At 36.1% G+C, this 26,329-nt stretch overlaps 1 protein-coding gene across 2 annotated transcripts in view; it reads right to left on the bottom strand.

Annotated features, from left to right (window-relative positions):
- ROCK1 (Rho associated coiled-coil containing protein kinase 1) overlaps window positions 1-26,329 on the bottom strand; it is a 144,512-nt gene that overhangs the window by 62,969 nt on the left and 55,214 nt on the right. Inside the window, 10 exon segments of one of the 2 annotated variants that reach the window (NM_001082367.1) lie at window positions 691-779; window positions 5,414-5,474; window positions 8,942-9,101; window positions 16,680-16,771; window positions 18,358-18,496; window positions 18,813-18,957; window positions 20,163-20,247; window positions 21,043-21,218; window positions 23,680-23,817; window positions 24,371-24,471. In NM_001082367.1, coding sequence (NP_001075836.1) covers window positions 691-779; window positions 5,414-5,474; window positions 8,942-9,101; window positions 16,680-16,771; window positions 18,358-18,496; window positions 18,813-18,957; window positions 20,163-20,247; window positions 21,043-21,218; window positions 23,680-23,817; window positions 24,371-24,471 — 1,186 coding nt within the window. 2 annotated transcript variants of the gene reach the window in all.

Here is a 26,329-nt window from a genome sequence, read left to right as displayed (position 1 = left end):
TTAATACTCAATCTCTGTATTACCTTTGTATTTCATTTATTCAATAATACTATTCATTGTAAACATAAATAATTATAAAAAGTTACTGTTTGTAATAAATACATATCTCAACATTAGGTTACTTAAAATTATAAGCATTCCTAGGTTAAAATAAGCTTGATTATCTTATATTTCACAAATATATATGCTGTTATTAGAATTAGGCCCACAGGAAAAAAAATTTCTGAGTTATTACTCTAAAGAACCCCAGAGGAAATTAGAATGACATCAGAAACTTAGTGAATCATTTTGTATTTCAAAAAGCACCTTATTTAATGTAAACAAATTAGTCTTTTCAGTTAGCTAATTAAAATGGAAGAGAAAAGCAGTGAATTAGGCAAGTAAGTGAATTAGACAATCTTTAAAGAATGAAGACTGCCAGGAGCAAATACACTTTAAATATTCTACACTTGATCTTAGCCAAAAGGCTGAGAAGCAATTTTTAAATATTCTATGGAAAATACATCTGTAACTAATTACAACACAATTACTGTTCAATTCTAACCAAGATATTCTTCAAGAATGTTTACCAGTTACAACCTTTATATCCCCATCTTAATTCTACCTATTTTCAAGTGTTAACAGAATATAAGATTTAAAGTATTCGCTATATAAAACTTATAGTATGAGAAACATGAGGTATATTCTCACCTGCACTTCTGTTCCATTTCATCTTTTAATTGCATTTCATTATGCAGCTGTTCTTCCAGCTTGTAGATAGTTTTTTGCAAATTTTCCTGCTTCAGTTTAAAAAAATTTCATTTTACTAAGAATATACATAGAAAAGTAAAAAAATTCATGTTTAAATTATTTATTTATATTTATTTGGAAGCCAGACACACAGAGAGACAGGAAGAGAGAGACCTCCCATTCACTGGGAAACTTCCCGAATATCTTCAAGAGCTGGGGCAAGGACAGGCCAAAGCCATGAACTCCAACCAGGCTTTCCACAAGCACTTTAGCCATTACCTCTGCCTTCCAGGATGTGTACTGTGTACACATGATTCAAACCAAGCACTTCAATATTACAGGCAGGCATTCCAAGGGGTGACTTAACCACCGTACTAACAAATGTTAATTCTCACTTCATAACATTCCAACCCAAATACCTGACCCAAAATACTAAGTTCATATTACATTTTTATACTGGTTTAGAAAATTACTACTAAATGTTATCTCTTTCTCTGCTGTTGGCCAGCACTGTAGCACAGTGTGTTAAGCTGCCAATTGCAGTGCCAGCATAATATATGGGCACTGAATACAGTCCCGGCTGCTCCACTTCTGATTAAGCCCTCTGCTAATGCTCCTGGGAAAGCAGAGGAAGATGGCCTAAGTCTTTGTGCCCCTGCACCCATGTGGGAGACTCAGAAGAGTTTTCTGATTCCTGGCTTTGGATCAACTCAGCACCAGCTCTTGTGGCCAACTGGAGAGTGAACTAGGGGATGGAAGATCTCTATCTTTCCCTCCCTTTCTAACTCTGCCTTTCAAATAAATAAATAAATAAATTTTCTTAAAAAAAGCATTTTTCTCAACATCTACTTATAAGTCAGGGACTGTGCTATGCATTAGTAATATAAAAAAATTTGGTCCCTGTCTTCATATAGCTAATAGTTAAACATTGGGACCCACAATTACCCAATGAGACACACACACACACACACACACACACAAACACACATATAAAATATAACATATACTGAAGGAGAAGAGTTACTTCTAATTCTTCAAGAAAAAATGTAATGCTTGAGATAAGACCTAAAAGATGAATAATTTACCTAGAGAAGAAAGTGGCACAAGCTATTTAGCCAGAATGAACAATGCATCCAGAAGTCCAAAAGTAGGGAAGGCATGGAGCCAGCATTGTGGGTAGTTCAAGCCCTGGCTACTATACTTCTGACTAGCTTCTTGCTTATGTGTCTGGGAAGGCAGCAAAGACTAACTAAAGTAAACAGATTAGAGGACAGTGAAATTCTAGGAAGAGTAATATGATTAAGAGGCCATAGGAATTATGACCTGAAAGTTAATTAGAAATAATAAAGAACAGAAACATTATCATCATGAAAGGTAACACAAAATGAACAGATGGAGAACCTAGGAGAGAAGCAAGATTTGGGGGCCAGCGTTGTAGTATAGCGGATTAAGCCATCACTTCCAATGCCAGCATCATATTTGGATGCCGGTTCAAGTCTCAGCTGCTTCATTTCAGATCCAGCTCCTTGCTAATGCACCTGGGAAAAGCAGTGGAGGATGGCCCAAGTGCTTCAACCCCTGCCACCGACGTGGGAGACCTGGATGGAGTTCCAGGCTCTGGGCTTCAGCCTGGCCCTATCCCAGTCATTATGGTCACTTGGGGAGCTAACCAGTGGATGGACGATCTCTCTCTCTCTCTCCTTTCTCCCTCCTTCTCCCTTTCTCTCTCCTTCCCTCTTTCCTCCCTCTGTTATTCTACCTTTAAAATAAATAAGTAAATCTTTAAAAAAATAAAGAAGTTTGGCTTAGTTTTAGATTTTTAAATTACCCAGAAAGAGAGACAGCAACAGAGAGAGGGAGGGCGAGGGAAAGAGAAAGGGAAGTATTCACGGTAGAGGTAAGAGGAGTAAGCAGGACACAGATGAGATTACCTATCGAAAATGAGCAGAGTGAAGATAAGAACACCGGAGAACATTTAATAATTTTGAAGATTTATTTTATTTATTTGAAGGGCAGAGGGGCAGAGAGAGGTCTTCTATCCACTGGTTCACTCTCCAAATGGCCACAATGGTTAGCGCTGGACCAGGAGCTTCATCCAGGTCTCCCACATGGGTACAGGGTCCCAAGGACTTGGGCCACGTTCCATTGCTTTCCCAGGTGTATTAGCAGAGAGCTAGATTGGAAGTGGAGCAGCCAGGACTCAAACTGGTGCCCATATGGGATGCCAGTGTTGCAGCAGGTGACTTAACCTATTACACCACAATGCCAGCCCTGAGGAAAAAAAGCCCCAAGAAAATAATGGAACACAAAAGTGTTATAAAAGCTTTATGTTCCAGGGAAAAGTAAGTAGTCAGTGTCAAATGTGGCATAGTAAAAAACATAAGATGTGTACAGAAAGTTATTCACTGTATGTGGCAACTGCAAAGCTGTTGGTTGGCACTTTTGCTAGATTTTCAAGAAGAGTTAAAAACTAAATCAGTTGATTTTGTACTTAGATCTAAGTTAATATATTCTTCCCCGTGACCTTACTAGAGCAAACGGTAAAAGGTAGCAGTCATTGACGGAAACTTAAGGCAATCACCATCGAACAAGAACAATCTAAAAGAAAATATGAATATCTCTGAAGTCCTAATAGATCTCTAATCTTACAGATTGTAAAACAACGACAGCAGGGTTACAGCAACTCTTTATTGTTACCAAACAAAGTTGCTTCATCTTAAAGATTTCTTAGTCTTTGTTAGCTATATAATATAGCAAGTAGATTTACTGGATGGAAATTTAAAGGAGAAAGATGATCCTTTTAGCTAACAGGAACTCACATAGTTTTTCTCTTGCTTTCCCTTTACATCATATGTTCTCTCACATTTAAGAGTAAATATAACAAGAAAAAAGAGAAAAATTATATCTGATTTTTTTTTTTATTTTTTGACAGGCAGAGTGGACAGTGAGAGAGACAGAGAAAGGTCTTCCTTTGCCGTTGGTTCACCCTCCAATATCTGATTTTTAAAAATGGTTGCTCTCTCCTCCCTTGCTCTATTAAAAATCTGTAGGCTATAATCACAAAAGGCCAAATAATGCTCTAAGGATAGCCAGCTAATTATTTCTGATATTTTTCAGAGAAGTCCTGGTTAAACCAAAAAGATCTTGAAAAATATAAGTAAATTGTTTCTTTTTATAAAAAGACCCACTTGGGGCTGGCGCTCTAGCGTAGGGGGTAAAGCTGCAACCTACAGTGTCAGCATCCCATATGGGTGCCAGTTCAAGTCCTGGCGACTCCACTTCCGATCCAGTTCTCTGCTATGGCCTGGGAAAGCAGCAGGAGATGGTCCAAGTCCTAGGGCCCCCTGTACCCATGTGGGAGACCAAGAAGGAGCTCCAGGCTCCTGGCTTCGGATCAGTGCAGCTCTGGCCGTTGCGGCCAACTGGGGAGTGAACCAGAGGATGGAAGACTTCTCTTTCTCTCTGTCTCTCTTCTCTCTGTGTAACTCTGACTTTTAAATAAATAAATCTTAAAAAAAAAATAAAAAAAGAACCACTATCTCATGAACATGAGCCATATGAATAATACAACTAACAACTAAAAGTTTACCTCCTACAGAAATTACTTCTCATTGAACAAATGAGAAGATTCTGAGTATATTGGTTATTCTCCTTTTCCCCTGTGCCATTCCAGCCTTGAAGATCCACCCTCAGAGAATCTTGAAGATTCTCTGTCTTAAAATCTACAGACAGCATTGCCTGTTCCCTGTTCTATGACTTCACGGTTAGTTTCAGCCTATGGAAAACACTACCAAGAATTCAGAAGGTAAAGAAATGAAGTGTTCATTCTCCCCATAGTCTTCTTGCTTTACTGTGATTCTGGCAGTATTTTGTTTCTCATCTATGATTCCAGGCTTATTCTGAACTATGGTAATGAGATTTTCTCTCCTTGCCCCTTCAGTATAGGGGCAATGGCTTCCCATCGTTATCAATCAATATTCTGCTGTACTTTTGTTCACAGCACTTTAACAGTTCCTGTTTAATCAATGCATACACAAAATATGGCACATTTGTGCCACAGGATATTATTGTCTTAAAAAGGAAGGACATTTTGATACATGGATGAACTTTTAAGACATATGCTAAGCAAAATAAACTGGTCACATAAGAACAAATATTGTATAATTTCATTTATATGAGGGACCTAGAATAGCCCAATGTGAGCCAGAAACAGCAGTTACCAGGACTTAGAGGCAAGGTGTAGAATTTTAGTTTGGGATGAAGGAAAAGTTCTAGAGATGGGTGGTGGTAGTGATGGTTGAACAATGTGACAGTTCTTAATGTCATTGAACTGTACACTTAAAAATGGTAAATATCATGCTATATATATTTTATTATACACAAATAAAATTATCTTCTTTTAAATCTTATAAATGTGTCATCTGTTTCCCTGACAAGACCCTAATGATACACTGATTTATTGTGTATTCCTTATTCCAACAAATCCATTTAGTAATTCAGAGCTTACTAACAGATTGCATATATATTATCACATTTTATATTCAGGCAAAAAATCAGACTGGAGAGGAGTCAACAGATAAAAAGAAAAATGCAATACATACAATACATACACTTACTCAATATCATACATACAAATACATTATGCACAAAATGCTTTTTTAAAAACTGTTAGGAAAATACCTACCAAACTTTTATCCACATTGGAGCTAGTTCTGTTATCATTAGGATTTGCTGGAGATAAGTATCTGGATTGAGGGGGTTTTAAAAAGAAAACAGATGGAAAAAGTCTTTAATATACAATAATAACTAATAACAATACTACATGCATATTTTATGTCCAGTATTATACTAGCTATGTTTTAAAAAAATAAGCACAAACTTGTAATTTTTTTATTTTAGAACCTTAATATAAAAGTGATACCTATATTAAATTAAATCCTCAATCATGTCTGAAGCAGCACCTTATAATCATGATTTAATATTTCTATATCAAAATATACAAATATTCATACAAAGTAGGATAAAAACCATAAATAATCTCAAGTTAGCTTAGATAAGGTTTTTTGGCCACAAGAGCAGGTTATATATGACAAGCTTCACCATCAAATCAGTGAAAATCATTCTGTTTTCTGAGCTTTAGGATTTAAGAACAGGGATAAGGGGGCTGGCGTTATGTTGTTGCGGGTGGATCTGTCACCTGCAATGTTGGCACTCTGTATGGGCACCAGTTCATGTCTCATCTGCTCTGCTTCTGATCTGGCTCCTTGATAATAGCTTGGAAAAAGCAGCAGAGAATGGCCCAAGTGTTTGGGCCCCTGCTATCCATGTAGGAGATCTGGATGGAGCTCCTGGCTTTGGCCTGCCTCAGCCCTGGCTGTTGTGGGCATCTGGAGAGTGAACCAGAGGATGGAAGATCCCTTTCTCTCTCTCTCTCTCTGTCTCATAACTCTTTCAGATAAACAAAAATTTTTTTTTTCTTTTAAAGAATGGGGTAAGGCATTGTTGGTTGGTCTCTACAGACATGTGTATACTCCCCCCAACTATCCTTTAGCAAAGCAGGACACTGACTTTCTGGATTAAAAAAATTAAGAGTTTTTTACCTAAAAGGTTGAAATACCAGAAACAACGTTTGAATCCATATATCTCTAAGTCTTATATGTTACATTTATCCTTCTGCAAAGTTAGTTAACAGAGTTCTCTGAATGCAGCAGGAGAAATATAAGGATACCACCTGTACACATTCATATATTCTTCTATTTCATTTTTCTTTCAAGGTTCCTTTTGCCTATTATATTGTTGGTTTTATGCAGAGTCTGGTCAGATCAGAAAGTAATTTTCTATGAAAAGGACTTAGTAGATAGTAGATTATTAGGAAGGTAGTTGAAGTTGAGGATTTTTTAAAAAGATTTATTTATTTGAAAGTCACAGTTACAGAGAGAAATGGAGAGAAATCTTCCATCCGCTGGTTTACTCCCCAGATGGGCACAACGGCTGGGGCTGAGGCAGGCTAAAGCCAGGAGCCAGGAGCTTCCTCCAGGTCTCCCATGTGGGTGGCAGGGACCCAGATTGGAAGTGGAGCAGCAGGGACTCCAACCAGCACTCATATATGATGTCAGCACTATAGGCAATGGCTTTACGCTATGCCACAGGCCCAAGGGTATTTTGGAAATCATACTCAATTTTGTTATGCTTCTACAATGAATAACTGTGGCCAGATAACTAAAAATATATTTGGGTCAGGAATAAGAATTCCAGGACTTTTCAGACCAGTATATTCAAAATTGTGTTATATTAAGCCCAATTAATATTTTACCAAATATTTATTAAGAACAATCATATCTTTGTTTACGTAATAAGCAATTACTTACACAATATGACATTATGCAGAAAAACACAGTACAATATTCTACCTTTACTTAAAAATTATTTTGGGTCATAGAACACATGACTACAAAGAAAAACCAGAGAACATATTCATGTACATAACAACGTAGTATAAACAGTATATAAGTTTTTTTATTTAATTCAAGATAACCTTTGCAAAGAGAAGCCTAAATAAGTACTACACTCTACTACAGAAAACCCAAATATATCTGAAATTATTTATATCATCTCAAGCATTTCAGAAATTTAGAGTATTTGATAAAAATTGAAAATAAAAAACACATAAAAACAAAATGATGCTTCAGTAAAAACTGTCCTGCAGCTCTCCTATGTAGGTAAATCAATATAAGATAGCTATAATGTTATACTCATGGATTGAGTGGAAAAAAAAACAGGATTAAAGTACTGGTTTTTTTGCTGGCAAAATCCCAAGTGCTAGCTACTAATGTGTTGACAGAACAAAAAGTATTCACTGTTGTTTCACAGTGGATTATTGGGAAGTTTTACAAGACAGGACTAAACTGCCTTTTTGTTTTGACATATACCTGAATCACTCATATAAAAAAGATTTGACTAAAATAAAAACAACCTTCACTTTAAAATAAGGTTAGCTATCTAGCCTCAAATTTAGTAATTACTCTAAGCAAATAAAATATCTAATATTACTCCACTGAGGTATAATTTGATTAAAATCACATCTTTTTGAAGTAGAAAATAATAGTAAATAGATTCAATCCAGTAAGTGTTGCCATATGGTCCACTGTATTATACTGCTACAACACTTTGTTTAGATTTCCATTATGTGGTGCTTACCAACCTGCTGTACAATTTATCTGTTTCCTAGGATGTGAGTATCTCAAGAGAAAGTGCTATGACTCATTCATCCTTCTCCCTGCAGCTTGGTGCTTAGTATATACCCAACAAAGTGTACGTTAACAAACATATCTGCTGAACGAATCAGAACACTGGAATAATGTTCTGTACTTAACTTGTATCTCAAGTACATGTGTAAAGACTAAAGCTAACATTAAGACTAATGGTAATAATAACTAACACAGAATGCTTTCTATGTGCAAAGCACTGTTCTAATTGCTTTACTGTGTTTTGATTCATTTAACTCATACATCAACAATATGAGACAAGTATTATTGTTATCACCATCACTCATACTTTTGAGGAAATGGAGACATAACAGATTAAAGTTCTTTGTACAAGCTAACAGTATAGATAATGTAGAACAATATAGATAATATAGTATAGATAATATCTCCTTTACATGTTATTTAGCAGAGTGAATTCATTAAATGGTGTTTGGAAGAAATCACATAATTTTTGAAGAGCTGAAAAATATGCCCCTTTAGTAATACTAACACAGTGATGATAATGCTAGAAAAGTCTATTTGTTGTCCCAAATATTTATAAACCATAACTCTAAATACTCAGTATCCCATCATTATATATATAGGATGCTTATAAAGATTTAAACTGAATAATAAATATACTACTTTTGTTAATCCTGAAATATTATGTCATTGAAATATTGCAGAATTGTAAGCCTAGGGACTTAATGGATTAACCAAAATGTTAGTATTAACATCTTCTGACACGTTAATTGCTGTAAACTGAGGGTATATCATTCAGAAAAGAATTTCTAAAAAGAATATCTTGAATATAAATGAGACTTAAAGAAATTCAACATGAAAGCTTACAAATATCATACATCACTGAAAATGACATAAAAATAAGATATATCTTTATCCATATATATGTATGTGTATCACATCTCTCTCAATACTTTACTCCTAAAATCACTATTTAGCACACTTACCTACGATTACTATAGTATGTAAATCCTACAAAAGGTAGCTGATTGCCAACAAAAGCTTTAGGAATAGGGAATGTTTCTTCATCTCCTTTATCTTCTTCCAAGTCATCAAAATTACTAGTATCAATGTCACTACTTAAATCAGGTACAACTGGTGCTACAGCTAAAAACAGAAATAATATTAGCTTTCATTTCAAATTTAACATACAAATAAAATGAAGTAAAGATTTCATACTAACTACTAATGATTTCTCTCTTACAAACAGCATGTGAACCACAAATTCCAAAAGAGTTGAATCTTACTGTACTATGTTTTCCTAGGATTAAAAAAGAACTAGTAGGGGCTAGCACTGTGGTGTAGCAGGTAAAGCTGCCACCTACAGTGCCAGCATCCCATATGGGCACCGGTTAGTGTCCCAGCTGCTCCACTTCTGATTTCAGCTTTCCACTATGGCCTGGGAGAGCAGTAGAAGATGGGAGATCTGCAAGAAGCTCCTGGCTCCTGTCTTCGATTTAGCCCATCTCTGACCATTGTGGCCCTTTGGGAGTGAACCAGCGGATGGAAGACTCTGTCTGTCTCTCAGTAACTCTGCCTTTCAAATAAATAAATCTATAAAAATAACAGTTTTAATCATCACATAATAATTTGTATTGAGCTCCTGGCTTTCATTTGGCCCAGCCCTGACCATTTCAGGTATCTGAAGAGTGAACCAGATGATGGAAACTGCCTGTTTCTTTCAAAAAGAAATGATCACATGAGGGAGATTAGAGAATCAGAGCCAAGTGCTGTTTCTGATGGACCTAATCTTTTTATAAAAGACACTATTTCAGAGTAGTCTTAAAATGAGATAAATTTTGCTTAAATTCTGAGATACAACTTGGAAAGATCTTGGGGTAATCTAAAAGTGATTATTTCTGCTGATAAATGAAGATGTTAGGGCTTTACATAGTACCATATAATCATTTCAAAAATAACAAGATAAAAAAATTAGTTTTGGGGCCAGCGCTGTGGCGCAGCAGGTTAAAGCCCTGGTCTGAAGCGCCGGCATCCCATATGGGCGCCGGTTCTAGTCCCAGCTGCTCCTCTTCTGATCTAACTCTCTGCTGTGGCTTGGGAAGACAGTGGAAGATGGCCCAAGTCTTTGGGCCCCTGCACCCACGTGGGAGACCCGGAAGAAGTTCCTGGCTCCTAACTTCGGATCAGCACAACTCCAGCCATTGTGGCCAATTGGGGAGTGAACCAGTGGATGGAAAATCTCTTCCTGTGTCTCTAGCTCTGTCACTCTGACTTTCAAATAAATAAAATAAATCTTTAAAAAATTAGTTTTATTGAATTACCCTCAATACAAAGGACATTCAATTTACTTTAAAATTTGCTTTCATTAAACAACTGATAATCTAGAAACCATGTTCCAAAAAGAAAACCCAAGTGATATCACCAAAAGGCAGCACAGGGAACCCATACCTAAACTGATACAACCATTGCAATGGTATAAACAAGCAGAAGTGAGGCCGGTGCTGTGGCATAGCAGGTAAAGCCACCACCTGCAGTGCTTTGTTGCATATGCTTTACCACAATAAAAAGAGATAATTTTTAAAAATTTATTTATTTCAAAGAGTTACGGGGTGGGGAGGGGGAGATTTTCCATCCACTGATTCTCTCCCCAGATTGCTGCGAGAGCTGGGGCTGGGGCTAGGATACGTCGAGGCCAGGAGCCAGGAGCTTTTTCCAGTTCTCCCACGTGGGTAAGCAGGGTCAAAGAACTTGAGTAACCTTCTACTGCTTTTCTGGGGCCAATAGCAGGGAGCTGAATTGGAAGCAGAGCAGCAGGGACATGAACTGGCACCAATATGGGATGCCTGAATTGCAGGTGGCAGCTTTATAGGCTATGCCACAACACTGGACCCAGGAGGTAATTTCTTAAAAAAAGTCTACATAAAAAGGAATCCATTATAATGCTCTGAAAGTCTTATATCATAAATTAAAGATTCCCTGAAGAAAACTTGCTAAGTCCTAAAGTCTTTATTCAGCCCATAGTGATCACTGCTCCCAAGAGAATGTAAAAAAGTTTTTAAAGTTATTTATTTGAAGAGCAGAGATATAGACAGACAGATGGAGAAAGAGGCAGAGAAATATCAATCCAGTGGTTCACTTCCCACATACACCTACAGATGGAGCTGGGCTAGACTGAAGCCAAGAGCTAAGAACTCAATCTGGGTCTCCCAAGTGGGTGGCAGGGACTCTTAAGTACCTGAGCCATCACTGCTGCTCCCAGAGTGTTTACTGGTAGGAAGTTGGAATAGAATGTGTGGAGCAAGTACTCAACCCTAGGCAATCTGATATGGGATGTGGGAATCCCAAGAAGAGGTTTACCTGCTAAGCCAAATATCTCATAATGAGAATGTAAAATTATAAGAATACTGGTCTTGATTAATCCATAAAACCTAGCATAGTATATATGTGCATAAAGACAATGAATTTGCTTTTAATTGAACTGAAAACTTAACGCATGAGTTGACAAAAATGTAACTACTATTTCTACTGTGTATATTTCCCAACATCTGCAGGTAGTTTAAGGAATGACAATACCAAGTCAACAGGATAATGAATAATGAGTGTTTTTGTAAGTTACTGCATTATTAATAATCCAGTTTCCTGCTAATGTGCCTGGGAAAGCAGCAGAAGATGGCCCAAGTCCTTGTGCCCCTGCTACCCATGTGGGAGATCCAGAAGAAGCTTTTGGTTCTTGGGTATGGTCTGGCCCAGCCCTGGCCATTGCAGCCTATGGGGAATGAACTGGCAGATGGAAGATCTCTGTCTCTGTCTCTCTAACTCTGCCTTTCAAATAAATAAATCTTTAAATAAAATAGCAGGTACATAGTATTCCAAAGGCTTTGAAGTCAGAATCAGAGTAAGATTTGAATCCTGACACTGTCATTCATTCTCAGTGTGATCTGCAACATGTTATTTAGATCTTTTCATTTCCTTTATCTTCAACCTTTAATGTTACGTCATTTTTTCCTATTTATTTATTTGAAAGTCAGAGTTACAGAGGAGAGGAGAGGCAGTAAGAGAGAGAGAGAGAGAGAGATCTTCCATCCTCTGGTTCATTTCCCAACTGGCTGTGACGGCTGGAGCAGTGCCAATCCAAAGCCAGGAGCCAGGAGCTTCTTCCAGGTCTCCCACATGGATGCAGGGGCCCAAGGACTTGGGCCATCTTCTACTGCTTTCCCAGGCCATAGCAAAGAGCTGGATCAGATCTGGAGCAGCCAGGACTCAAACCGGTGGTGGTCTTTACCCACTATGCCACAGCGCCAGCCCCTTCTGTCATTTTTCAATTCTACCTCAAATGACTGGGAAAGTAATTTTATACTCTTCTTACTTCCTGAATTTAAATGAAGGGCAACGAAGATCAGGAAGCTCAAGGCAATTCTGCCAATAACCAAGCTATTTTCAACCCCACTCCCAACATTATCAAAGAACACAAGCTTAAGATTAATTGCCATTGTAATCTGGAAGCATGTAAGTGATAAAACTACCAAAAGAACTATTACCTATAAAAAAGTAATGTTGACAAAGAAAACTGGAGTCAAAAAAAATTAAAAGGAATTCTGTTATATAATTTTTAAACACTTAGAAGGCCAGAGAGGTCAGTTCAGAAAAAAATTCTTGGTATTTCAGGGGTGGGAAGAGAAAAAAGGGTAGGAAGAGGGAAAAGAACAATAAGTTCTACAGACTTCAATTTTTCTTTCAATAACGACTAAGCAGGGCCCATTAGGACTAGAGAAAGCATCAAAATGTTTGTTAAGTATGCTAAATCTAACTATACTATAACTAAACCATAGCGAACTGTAAATCTTAAAAAGTTATTGAAATTATAAAAGAATACTGTAAAATTACATGAGAATAATAAGTCTTTATATATAAAATTCAATTGATTCGAATCAATGAAGTAATTCACTCTACTTATTTCTTCATAAATAATAGCAGTTTTATTTAAAAGGTACAACCATATAATATAAAGTGCCACCAAAATCTGAACTCCCCAAAGCTATGACACTATGAACCCCACAAGTGGAGAAACGTTGTTGGTATGATCACTGTTGTTTTGCCAGTGCCTGAAACAGAATAATGCTCAGCATATAACAGTCATTAAATATGTATTTGTTGAATAAATTAACTTCTTTCTCAGGGCTGGCGCTGTGGCTCAGTAGGCTACGCTTCCACCTGCAGGATGCCGGTTCATGTCCGGGCTGCTCCTCCTCTGATCCAGCTCTCTGCTATAGCGTGGAAAAGCAGAAGATGGCCCAAGTGCTTGGGCCCCTGCATCTGTGTGGGAGACCCAGAAGAAGCTCTTGGCTTCTGGCTTCAGATTGGCCCAGCTCTGGCTGTTGTGGTCATTTGGGGAGTGAACTGGCAGATGGAAGACCTTTCTGTCTCTGCCTCCCTCTGTTTGTAACTCTACCTCTCAAATAACAACAACAACAACAAAAACCTAACTTCTCTCCTAGTTCATGTCAACTTTTCAAAATAAAAAGAAATACATCTTCCCCATTTTTCCGCGTGATTTAGTGCATGGTCATTGTATAGTTATTTTTATGTTAACTAACTGAAAAACATTTAAAGGAATCCAAAAGTTCTTTGTATCTTCTTCAGTTACTTTAAAGTATTTTTTCAGATTTATCAAGATATTTGGGGGCTGGCCCCATGGCGTACTAGGTTAATCCTCCCCTTGCGGCGCTGGCATCCCATATGGGCACCAGTTCTAGTTCCGGCTGCCCCTCTTCCAGTCCAGCTCTCTGCTATCACGTGGGAAAGCAGGAGAAGATGGCCCAAGTACTTAGGCCCCTGCACCCATGTGGGAGACCAAGAAGGAGCTCCTGGCTTCGGATGAGTGCAGCTCCAGCCATTGCTGCCTTCTAGGGAGTGAACCAACGGAAGGAAGACCTTTCTCTCTGTCTCTCTCTCTCACTGTTGGTAACTCTACCTCTCAAATAAATAAATAAATAAAATCTTAAAAAAAAAGATATTTAGTATGTGTTCAGCTTTCTTAAACTTTACTCTCAGAACATAACTTAAATAAAAACAAAGATTTTCAATTTAACCATTTGTTTCAATACTTGTTCATCTCTTCCTCTTGAGACAATTTCTCTTGTAGCCTGAATACAATGATTATGTCATATTTACTTACGAAAAGTAGGAAGTTCTTTACTTCCCAGTCTATATTGTTAATAAATTCTCAAGATCAAGCTGCTTTTGTAGCTTATCCAAATAGCCAGTCAGTAAGTGATAATATTCATTGTGGTTTAATTTCTTAATTTCCAGAATAATTTATTTCCCTTTTTCCCTTCTAAAGCAATTTTATAGCTTAGTACAATATGTGTACTGTACTTAAGTTATAATTATTCCGTTGAAAATATTTGATAATTAGAATACTTCTCTAATACTGCCAAACCTACATGATCTATTCAGAGAAAATTAACAAGACTTTTTTCCTTCTGAAAGAACTATCTTTCATCATCTCAGCTACATAGGAAATTCCTTAAAACAAATATCTAATTTGCAACTGTGCCTAAAATCTCTTATCTGAGTTTTTTTCCATTATTATTGACAACTGGTACTGATACAGTGGGAAGTTAGGGGTGAAGATACATTATCCTTTCTCTGATAAGTCAAAAGGGAAAATATTCTTGAGACTTCAACTGGCAAAGATGAACTTTTGACCTCCCAAATCCACGGATGATGGAAATCTTTGATGACAATATAATACTGATTCAATCACGCTGTACTAGGATTTCTGTAAATCTCCTCACAATTTCAACTTTAAAAATTTTTTTAAAGATTTATTTTATTTGACAGGCAGAGTTGCAGAGAGAGAGGGAGAAAGAGTGATATCGTCCATCCACTGGTTCACTCCCCAAATGGCCGCAATGGCTAGAGCTGCACCAATCCGAAGCCAGGAGCTTCTTCTGGGTCTTCCACATGGGTGCAAGGGCCCAAGGACTTGGGCCATCTTCCTCTACTTTCCTAGGCACATTAGCTGGGAGCTGCACTGGAAGTGGAGCAGCCAGACTTGGATGTCTGCATTGCAGGCAGAGGCTTTAGCTGCTATGCTACAGCACTGGCCCCAATAAGGAAATATTCCAAACTGACTTAAATTAACTTCTTGTACACTAAATGTTTCTATTTCTGAATGGCAAGCTGTTACATCCAATAGAATCAAGTGTAATGCAATTTTGGATATCCTCATAAGCAGAGTAAAATCAAATTCTGATATTTTAACATTAGAATCTCCTTATATTTTAGGTCTTAATAAAAGTAAGACAATAATGCATCTTTTCTCAAGAACATATGTTTTAATTTCATTTGCCTATTTTGTGACTTCTTCAATAATGAGATAACTAAAGCCTAAAAAATAAAAGCAACCCATAAAAAATCAAATATCAAATTATGACTGCACAGGGTCGGAGCTGTGTTATAGCAGGTAAAGCCACCGCTTTCAGCATCAACATCCCATATGGGTGCTAGTTCGAGTCCTGGCTCCTCAACTTCTGATCCAGCTCTCTGTTATGGCCTGGGAATGCAAAAAGATGGGCCAAGTGCTTGGGCCCCTGCACCTGCGTGGGAGACCTGGAAGGAGCTCCTAGCTCCTGGCTCCTAGCTCTGCATCAGCCCAGCTCTAGCCATTGCAGCCATTTGGGGAGTCAAACAGTGGATGGAAGATCTTTCTCTCTCTCTGCCTTTGCCTCTCTGTAACAATGCCTTTCAAACAGATAAATAAATAAATCTTTAAAAAATATTATGACTGCTAAGCCTAAATTCATTACATTTATATTTCATTTGTGCATCTTGAGTGGCACATCAGAGGTGCAGCAGTACCATTTCCTCAAAGATGTTAAATTTTCTTTATTTAAAAAGATTTATTTTATTTATTTAAAAGGCAGAGTTAAAGAGAGAGGTAGAGACACAGAGAGAGGTCTTCCATCCACTAGCTCACTCCCCAGATGGCTGCAACAGCCGGAGCTGCGCCGATCTGAAGCCAGGAGCCAGTAGCTTCTTCTGGGTCTCCCATGTGGGTGCAGAGGCCCAAAGACTTGGGCTTTCTTCTACTGCTTTCCCAGGCCACAGCAGAGAGCTGGATAGGGAGAGGAGCAGCTGGGACTAGAATCAACACCCCTATGGGATGCCGGCGATTCAGGCCAGGGCTGTAACCAGCTCTGCCACAGCGTCGGTCCCAAAGATGTCAAATATTCTTAGGGCAGGTGTTTGGTGCTGCAGTTATGATGTTGCTTGGGACACCCACATCCCATATCAAGAGTGCCTGGATTTCAGTCTCAGCTCTGATTCCTCATTCCAGCTTTCTCCTAATGTACACCTGGGAGGTAGTAGGGGATGATTCAAGTACTCAAGTTCCTGACACCGCAATGGGAGACTCAGATTGAGTCCCCAGCTCCTGGCTTTGGTCTGGCCCAATCTTGGCTGTTGAAGGCACTTGGGGAGTGAATCAGCAGATGGGAGACATGTCTTTCTGTCTCTATCCCTCTGCCTTTCAAATAAATAAAATTTTAATTAAAAAAATTTAAGTTCTTTTTAACTGTAATAGTACAATCTCTGTACAGTACTTGTGTAGCTCTTATTTTCATCAGATATACATAAACATTCAGCAAAGCAGTTTCAACAGCTTATTTACCACAACTACTTTCAAATATGCACTGTAATGTGAAAGAAAAAATAACTTACTGTCTCGGAGTGTTTCCCAAGCCCACTGGTCATTTTTGAAGAAAAGATGTCGTTTGATTTCTTCTACACCATTTCGCCCTAATCGCACTTCTCTGAATAGAGAGGGAAGGAGAAAAGTAATTAACCACTTCAAATGTGCCCAGGTTTGTTTGTGGGCAGAGCGCTATATCTGTCCAGGGTGACAAAAATAGTTCTATGTCACCTGAAGTTATACTGATAATTACCATAAAGTTCAGCTCAAATAGAAAATACCTTGGAAGTCTAGGGGAGAACATTAAAGGGTTAAAGAACAGTAAAGAAAAAAATATATAAATATAGATTTCCTGACAACTTTAGCTGAATTGGAAAGAGGGATCAGCACCTTTTGCTCTCTAGTAGAGGACTTTTAAGCAAAGAGAATATTCTAATTCCAAATGTTTTCATAAGTTAAAGGATAAATTTGCTTTAGACATATTATACTTCCTCTAAAAAGCTTTTATTGACTTTTCTGACTGGATCAGGGAACCTCTTTTCCAGCACATAGTATCTCTCTTATGGTAACTATCTGTACTGTAAATGTGATCTGCTTGTCAATTTCCCCAAAAGCACTGCAAACTATTTGAGAAAAGTGGCTGTGTATCCTATTTACTTCAATATTCCTAGCACCTAACCCACAGCACAGTACAGTACTTAAAACTAAAAATGTAAAAGTTTTTAAACTATACCTCCTTTCAAATTCTAAACAAGGTAACAAAAAAGATAAGTTGATCTGAACTAAAGCAAATCTCAAATGGAAACATAACTTAAAAGTACTAGTCTACCCTATTCTTTTTTTAAAAATATATAATCCTAAACATTCAGTGTAATCTTACTAAGTCATCTGGTTCATTTTAAATTTAAAAAGCAAGCCATAAGAGCATGTGTAACATATATATAATGTCTTTTATAAAAAATACAAAAATGCACACACATTTATAAAAATTCTTTTCAATCTGTCTACAAAGGAGCAGGTAGGAAATATGTGTTATTTTTATTGCTTTATATAACTTCATTAAACATACAGTATATATCATAAATCTAAAATGACATAGATTGGAAGACATAGCATCATTTTTGTACTACTGGGGGAAAAAAGCTCCAAATTAATACACACCCAGTATTGCAAAAAATTCATTTTAATAAAAGATGTTAATATTTTTAAAAGTTACTTAATTTGGGCCAGTGTTGTGGTATGGCAGGTTAACCTACTACTTGCAATGCTACCTGCGATGCTGGCATCCCATGTGGTGCCAGTTTCTGTCCTGGTTGTTCCACTTTCAGTCCAGCTCTCTGCGGATGGCCTGGGAAGGCAGAGGAAGATGGCCCAAGTGCTTGGGCCATTCCACCCACATGGGACACCCAGAAGAGCTTCTGGCTCCTGGCTTTGGCCTGGCTCAGCCCTAGCCATTGCAGCCATTTAGGAGGTGAACCAGCAAATGGAAGATCTCTCTCTCTGTCTCTCATTCTCTTTGTAACTCTGCCTTTCAAGTAATAAATAAATCTGTTTAAAAACTTACTTAGACTCAATAAATAAAATGTACTACTTTGATATATTTATATCCTAATAGGTCATAATTAGCTCAGATATGGACCTTAAAAATCAAGCAGCAAGATGAGAAGTTCTTAGAATTAGCAGAACTTGAATGCTAAGATTATTTACCTGTCAGTAAGGAAGGCACAAATAAGATTTTTTGCTTCTTTTGATATGTCATTATCATCAGGGAAGGTAAGTGAATTTTTATGATTCATAATTTTACTGTAAGTCCCAACCAGAGAATCTGCATAAAAAGGTGTATCACCTGAAAAGTTTATAGGGAAAACAAAAACAGAATAAAATAAATTTGAAAAAAAAAATCAATTTCAAAGGAAAAAAAAAAGTCAAAGCTACCTGTTTAAAAGATTAAGAATGTGTTAAACTAAGATCAAACACATATAGAGAGATCAAAAAGTTGTTCCAATCTCTAAAAAGCATTTAAAACAATTAGAAAAAGCAAATTTCCCCACAAACAAAATCAACAATTACTGCCCAATGTAATAAGTATATTACAAGAAGTCAAATGGTGAGTTTGGGATGAACAACTGTATTAGATATACATAAAATCCTCCTTTACTTACCTACAAGCATTTCATATAAAAATACTCCAACTGACCACCAGTCACATTCTCGTCCATAATAACCATCACCACCTTGGGATTTTAATACTTCAGGGGAAATATAATCAGGTGTTCCAACTGCTGTATCACATCGTACCATACCTTCCTAAAAAAGAACAGCAGGTTAAATTTTGAATTAGGAAATAACTATAAATTACTTAAAATAGCCTGTAGAACTTCGAATTTTTAGACTATAAAATATCTTATCAAAATTCAATGCAAACAACCAGCTTAATCACATATACATACTGCATATATATTAATATACTTTTGTGTGTATGTATATACACATATATACTGATGATTTTTATTTTGTAATAACAATCACTAGAAAGACACATTGCCACCATTTATTATTCCCTAGTTAATACATCCATCTTCACTGCAGAGAATAAGTATATAAGGCAATGCAAATATACTGAAGAGCTGAATTATTTTATGACACTGATAATATTAATTTCATAATTTTTTTTAACAAAAACTGCTATTTAAGTGTTTTTACAACAGCAAAGCAAATCTAAAAAGCTTGGTTGTAAAAATATAAAATGAAAAAGTATATATGTGGGAAAATTGCATGATACTGTTGAGCCCACTGAATATCTGACATGCATTTTTAATACTCTCTCCTCCCAAAAACTATTTATGTACTTATTATCTATTTTAGCTGCTACCAATGCAAAAGAGTTATAATTAAATGTTCACACAGAAGTTCTCATGTAGAATTTCCTTCTAACCAATAAATTTCCTTTAAAAATAATAAATATAGCATCCTGACTATTGTTTTGGGATGTTTCAAAGAACACAAATTGTTTCAACTAAAGATAAAGTTGTATACTTACTTCTTCTGCAGTACATAAAACTTATTTATGATAAAAAGTGAGGATGGCTATTTTTTAGGACTAACCCTTAAAATAAGCAGTAAAATATTTTATATTTCAATAGAAGGCAAATAAAACTCTAAAAAAAATGAACTACATTACCGATATCCAATTTTTATGAAAGTCTACTTTTAATACTGACTTAAGTTATTTAGTCATATTTCAGCTAATCCCATTTCTAGTTACCCACAGTGTACATTACAAAATTGTTATGAAGGATTTAATACATCTGGCAATCCACATTTACCCTAAATAGAGAAGAAAAAACAAATCACTAAGAAGTTACTAATACAACATTGAAACCACACATAGTCCCAACAACTAAGGTCACATCAATCCTAAACAACTATACTATGGTTAGTAAATTTTTACATTTTCTAACAAAGCACCTATTTTGAGTTAGCAAAAACAATTAAAAATTTAATTAATTAACCTTATTCATCTTCATACAAGTACCAAAATCTGCTAACTTCAAATGTCCAGATTTATCCAGCAGCATGTTGTCAGGCTTCACATCTCTGACAGAGGGGAAAAAAAAAATCAGAATATTTATAAACAGATCATATACTTTAAAAATTATATGAGGCTGTTACTTTAGGTCAAGTATCTTCAATCTAGGTAAAGTAACTTTTGATCTACACATATTCTCTATAAATTGAATTTTATCAAGGAAACTATGTATTATATTAATAACTCCTAAGAAGACATACATTTCCCTTTTAGGCAGAGTTTGAGTCTTCAAGGGAGAAAAAAATGCAATCATTTGAGAGAAATTCATGATCAAAAATGTAATATTCAGACATAAAAGGTAATTGGAATAGGTAAGATAGGTAAGTACATAAGTAACCCCAGGACAGAGAATAAGTCACTTTCATTTTTGATCCCTGACATGTAGCACAGCAATTGCAAATAGGATTCAAGCAGTGCTTGCAGAAGAAACCAAAGTATTCCTCTAATGAGTAAACAGTTAAGATCCATTCACTAATCAAAAGCAAATTAACTTGTATACTACAAAAACTGAAGTGTTTAAGACCCTATATATCTTGGCAAACCACCTACAATTTTTATTTTTCAGAATGCCATATGAAAGTTATATACCAAGATTAAGCAATATTAAAGAATACATTTATATTAACATTAATCTGAAGTGCTAAAAAAAGGAACTTCAAAGTTTTAAATTCCAAAATTCCACTCATGTCATAGAGGAGGAAAACAGGTGGATTTAGGCTAGGAGATGCTAACTAAATAAAGCTTATGCTCTTTTTGAGCTCTCCTTTCAACAAAGGGAAAATTTAAAGTATTTTTATGTTTACCTATGAATAAAACCCATGGAATGGATTGCATCCAATGCAAGAACTACTTCTGCAGTATAGAAGCGTGCCCATTTTTCAGGCACATCATAGTTGCTCATTAAGTTTACAAGATCTCCACCAGGCATGTATTCCATCACCATGTACAGATAACGATCGTCTTGGAATGCATAAAAAAGCTGTACAAATACAACAAACAAAACAGATTCATTAAGGTTAGGAAGGGCTTATTTCACTTAAAAATTGGAAAAAAATATTAACATAAGATTTAAGTAAAATAATAAAATCCTAGACTAGTAATTTTAAGTGTAGTGTTTATGTTTTCCTTTTTTTTTTTTTTTTTTTTACGATTTATTTATTTGAAAGGCAGAGAGAGAGACAGAGAGAAAGAGAGAGAGCTTCTATCTGCTGGTTCACTCCCCAGATGGCCACAATGGCTAGGGCTGGGCCAGGCCAAAGCCAGGAGCTTCATTCAGGTCTCCCATGTGGGTGGCAGAGTGCCAAGTATTTGGGCCACCTTCCATGCTTTCCCAGGCATATCAAGCTGGACTGGAAGTACAGCAGCCAGTACGCAACCAGTGCTCATATGGGATGCTAGCACTGCAGGCAGAGGCTTAATCTTCCACGACACAGCACCAGCCCCATTAAGTATAATTTTTAAAAAAAGAAACACAAATACAACAAAGACCCAAGTATATATAAAGTAAAAAATAAAACAAAAAAACTTATTCTGAAGAGTTAAATGAGACTCTACTTTCTTCATAATCTCCTACAATATTTGAATTTTTTAACTGATAATTTAAGAATTTTGAGTTTTAATAAAAAATACAAATCTAAGCAAAGAAATATTTTATTTCTAATTTAATGTATACATTATTGAGGCTTACTGTTAAATTAATATCAACACTACAATTCTCAATAACTCCTTAATAAATAGAACAACACTTTCAGGGGTTCCTTACAGCTGTATGACTTTAGCAATTTGCTTAACCTCTCTGAGACTATAATCTTTCCTAGAAAGACTATATCTTTTTCTAAAAAAGACTTATTTTATTTATTTGAAAGAGTTACTGAAAGAGGGAGATACAGAGAGAATATCTTCCATTTGCTGGTTCACTCCCCAAATAGTCTCAATGGATGGGTATGGGCCGAAGTCAGGAGCCAGAACTCTACCTGGGTCTCCTACATGGGTGGCAGGGACCCAGGTACTTGCTCCATCTTCCACTGCCTTTCCAGGCACATTAGCAGGGAGTTGGATAGGAAGTGGAGCCGCCTAGATTCAAACAAGCACTCATATAGGATGCCTGTGTTGCAGATGGTGGGCTTAACCCACTACACCACAGCACCAGCACCCTCTAAAAATTGTACACTTTAATTTGGCATGGCCATGAAAAGGGCACTTGGTTTTCTCTCTCTTTCTCTCTCTCTCTCTCTAACTCTCAAATAAAATGAATAAATCTTAAAAAAAAAATCTAAAGAAAAAAATTTACAATTCTTTATTTGGGTCCCACAATTAGAGAAACATTGTTAATTTAGCAGCAGTTCATTTATAGACAATGTATGAATAAAAATGAAGCTCTGAAAGCCCAAATTATAAATGTAGTCTTGAAAGTAACAATTACATCATAAGCCTTTTTAACTCTCTAAAGAACACTAAACATTCATGTATCAGTGGTTGTCAACCAAAGGTGATGTCGGGCCCTCACTACCACTACCACTCAACGAAACCTGAATACATGTCTGTGTGTCACAACTGGTGGGTATATGGGTGAGGAGGACTACTATTGGCATCTTCCGGGTAGTGGCTAGGGATGCTGCCAAACGTCCTAAATAAGCACACCAGTAGCTGGAAAAATGCACAGAATAGCCCCTGACAACAAAGAATTATCTGATTCAAAATACTAATACTATCAAGGTTGGGAAATGCTGATCTATACAGCTGATAAAAACAGAGCAAACACTTCAAGCTTCAAAACTGTATGTCTTCAACATTTCCCATACCCTTTTTATTCCAAATACTAGTATGCTGTTTAGGATAGTCTTCATTATAAACCATAAGTAAACACATGCTAGAAATTTAGAAATGGTATAGCCCAGTTTACTCTTTCCATACAAAATTTTACATTAAAGACTGCAATGTTTAAGACAGATATAATACGGAGCTGTTCCATATCTCTGCATTGAAAACAAAAGCACACAAGGTATTATTTGGAAGCCTAGTTTAACTAAATTGCCTCTCATTTTCCTTCATTTCCTCCACTTCCTCCTTTCCACAAATTAAAAGACAAAAAGATAAGTAGACAAATAAGAGAAACTCATGTTTGGGGGGAAAAAACTTAAATTTCAATATTAAATAAAATTATATATTTAAAGCTAGAGTATAATATTATGACTTTCCCCAAATCAAAGCAAATTATTTAAATTTGCTATATTAAATTCCAAATAAACAATTATTTTGCTTTGGCCTTATTTTCCTTGTAGAATGATTCAATAAATTTAAATTTCATTATTTTTAACTGAGATTAGATACTCTTAAAATTACAAATAAATTTGCTATTACTGTTTTAAAAAACAACCTAGGGCTTCTCAGATGCTTGTTACAAACTAGTACAACAATAATGAAACACTTGAAAATCATACCTGAACAACCCAAGGACTGTTAGCAAAAGCCATGATGTCTCTTTCTTCCCAGAAAAATGCAGAATCAGATCTCTTAATCATTTCAAACTTGCTGAGAAGCTTCATAGCATATACCTTTCTGGTGGATTTATGCCTTACCTTTAAAATTGAAAATGGAGATTAATGAACCTTTTGCTCTATATTTCACAGAACAATTTACTAAATGATTATAACTACTTGTTACATAATTTGGTAGTGTTGTTTTATTTATTTTCCTTTCTCCTTGTGGTGTATTATCTCAATTAGCTAGTAACAAGGCTTCAATTACCAGAAGTAATATTAGAAAACATCATCTTTATTCCCTAGATTATGGCACATTATCCCTCCCTCCATCCTGCAATGTAAGTAGCCTCTTGTTTATAAGGCTTATTTTTCCATAGCATTTTAATACTCGTAATACTAGAGCAAAGATTTCTCTTCTGATGTTTCAGACCTCTTCCCTAACCAGGGATACTTGGGAAAAACAATTCCCACTATTGCTGGATTTGACCTTAGGCTTTTAAATCTGTAGGCAGGAATGTCTAGAGCAATTTAAAACAAGAATTCTTTAAAAAACAATAAAACATTATTTTCCCAAATAATATATGTTAAACATGAAGTGGACTTTTTTATTTAAAAGTTCTTATTTTTAAATCTCATTAAAATAACCTACCAATTGAACTTCTCCAAATGCACCTCTACCAATCACTTTCACTACTTCATAATCTTCAGCTTTCATTCGTAAATCTCTAATTTTATTTATTGTATCTTTATCTGTATGAAAAGAAAAGTTTATTATTTTAAATCACTAAAGCATTATACTTTACATTCAAATTCTTGAGAAAACAACAAAAAATAAAACAAATTTCAGAATTAGTTGAAATTAGTGAAATTTGTTATAGAAATGTTAAATGTGCTAAGAATTTTAAAAACTAAATTCTGAAATAACTTCATTATATATTGAATTTTATTAAAATTTGATAGAATCTTTTTCTTTTTAAATTTTTTTTGACAGGCAGAGTTAGAGAGAAAAAGACAGACAGAAAGATCTTCCTTTTTCCGTTGGTTCACCCCCCAAGTGGCTGCTATGGCCAGTGCATTGCGGCTGGCGCGCTGTGCTGATCTAGAGCCAGGAGCCAGGTGCTTCCTCCTGGTCTCCCATGCGGTGCAGGGCCCAAGGACCCGGGCCATCCTCCACTGCACTCCCGGGTCACAGCAGAGAGCTGGACCGGAAGAGGAGCAACCGGGACAGAACCTGGCACCCCAACCGGGACTAGAACCCGGGGTGTAGGCGCCGCAGGTGGAGGATTAGCCTATTGAGCCGTGGCGCCAGCCGACAGAATCTTTTAAAAACACAACAAAAAATTCTTGAGGATGAATTAATTAGTGTTTGGTATTTTAACTACATATGAAGCTTGAATTTAGGAAACATGGGTAGATATTCTGGATTCATGAAATACAATTTTATGTATATCAAGTCAGTTTTGATGATTCTTTAAAAGAGATACGTTAACCTACTATATCATGGCAAATATGCTAAAAAATTCACAAATTTCCAACTTGCAATTTTTAGTACTTATATCATTATTCTACTTGAACCTAGATTTTAACTTAAAACACACAGTGGGAATTGCTGCAATTATTTATATAAACCTGTCATGCTACAAACTATAATAATTTACAAATCCCCACTGGATAGTTACCCTAATTCCTAATTTGGTCATAGATTAAAATAGGGCTATTTTAATCCAGAAGGGTCAACACTGGCATGAGATTATATGGAAAAGCTTCACATTTCAGAGTTGTAGAAAATACATAACAGCAATTGCCTGAAGCTCTAGTCCCTAATACAATGCAACATTAGTATTTTTCTTTCTTTTATTTAAACTGAAGCGTTCATGTATATTAAGATCAATAAATTCACATACAAGGGAGAGCACATTTCCACACAAGAATAACAAAAGTATGTTTAAGTTAGATATCCCCTGTAAGATGCACCAGAAAGATACAGACAACAATTAATTCAATCACTGAACAAATATTTAGGTCTACCATGTATCAGGCTCTATAGTTGTCACTGGAGAAACATAAAGATAACTTTAAAAACATAGTTCCCGGGCTGGCACTGCGCCACAGAGCCAGGCCCTATAAATATATTTATATATATATTGGGCAAAAGCCCAATTCCAGTTAAATCCAACTCTCCAACTTCTTTATCAGCAATCATGCACTCTGAAATATGTCTGAATAGATACATAAAATCACAGTGATACCATTTCAAATTTATAACCATAAGCCTCAAGCTACTCTTTAATTCTGCTTGGCAATCATACATTTATTCCCCTAGTCTATTCACTCTCCCAATCTCCTAAAAACCGTATTTTATGTTCTTTCATCTCACACCTTATATAGTCCTCCCAAAGATCCTCATTCACAGCTAGATATCTTCTTGGTTACTACCCTGAAAAAAATATAACAACTGGAAGAAAACTGGTCTTTTCATCTTTCACTGTACCTTAGTCAATCTCTCCACTTATCACTAGATGTCAATATTTTTCACTACTTCAAGGACACTGCTTATCTTTTTTTTAAAAAAATATTTATTTATTTATTTGAAAGTCAGAGTTACACA

Source organism: Oryctolagus cuniculus, chromosome 10, assembly GCF_964237555.1.
Source record: "Oryctolagus cuniculus chromosome 10, mOryCun1.1, whole genome shotgun sequence".
NCBI lineage: Eukaryota > Metazoa > Chordata > Mammalia > Lagomorpha > Leporidae > Oryctolagus > Oryctolagus cuniculus.
This window is presented reverse-complemented; position numbering and strand designations above follow the sequence as displayed.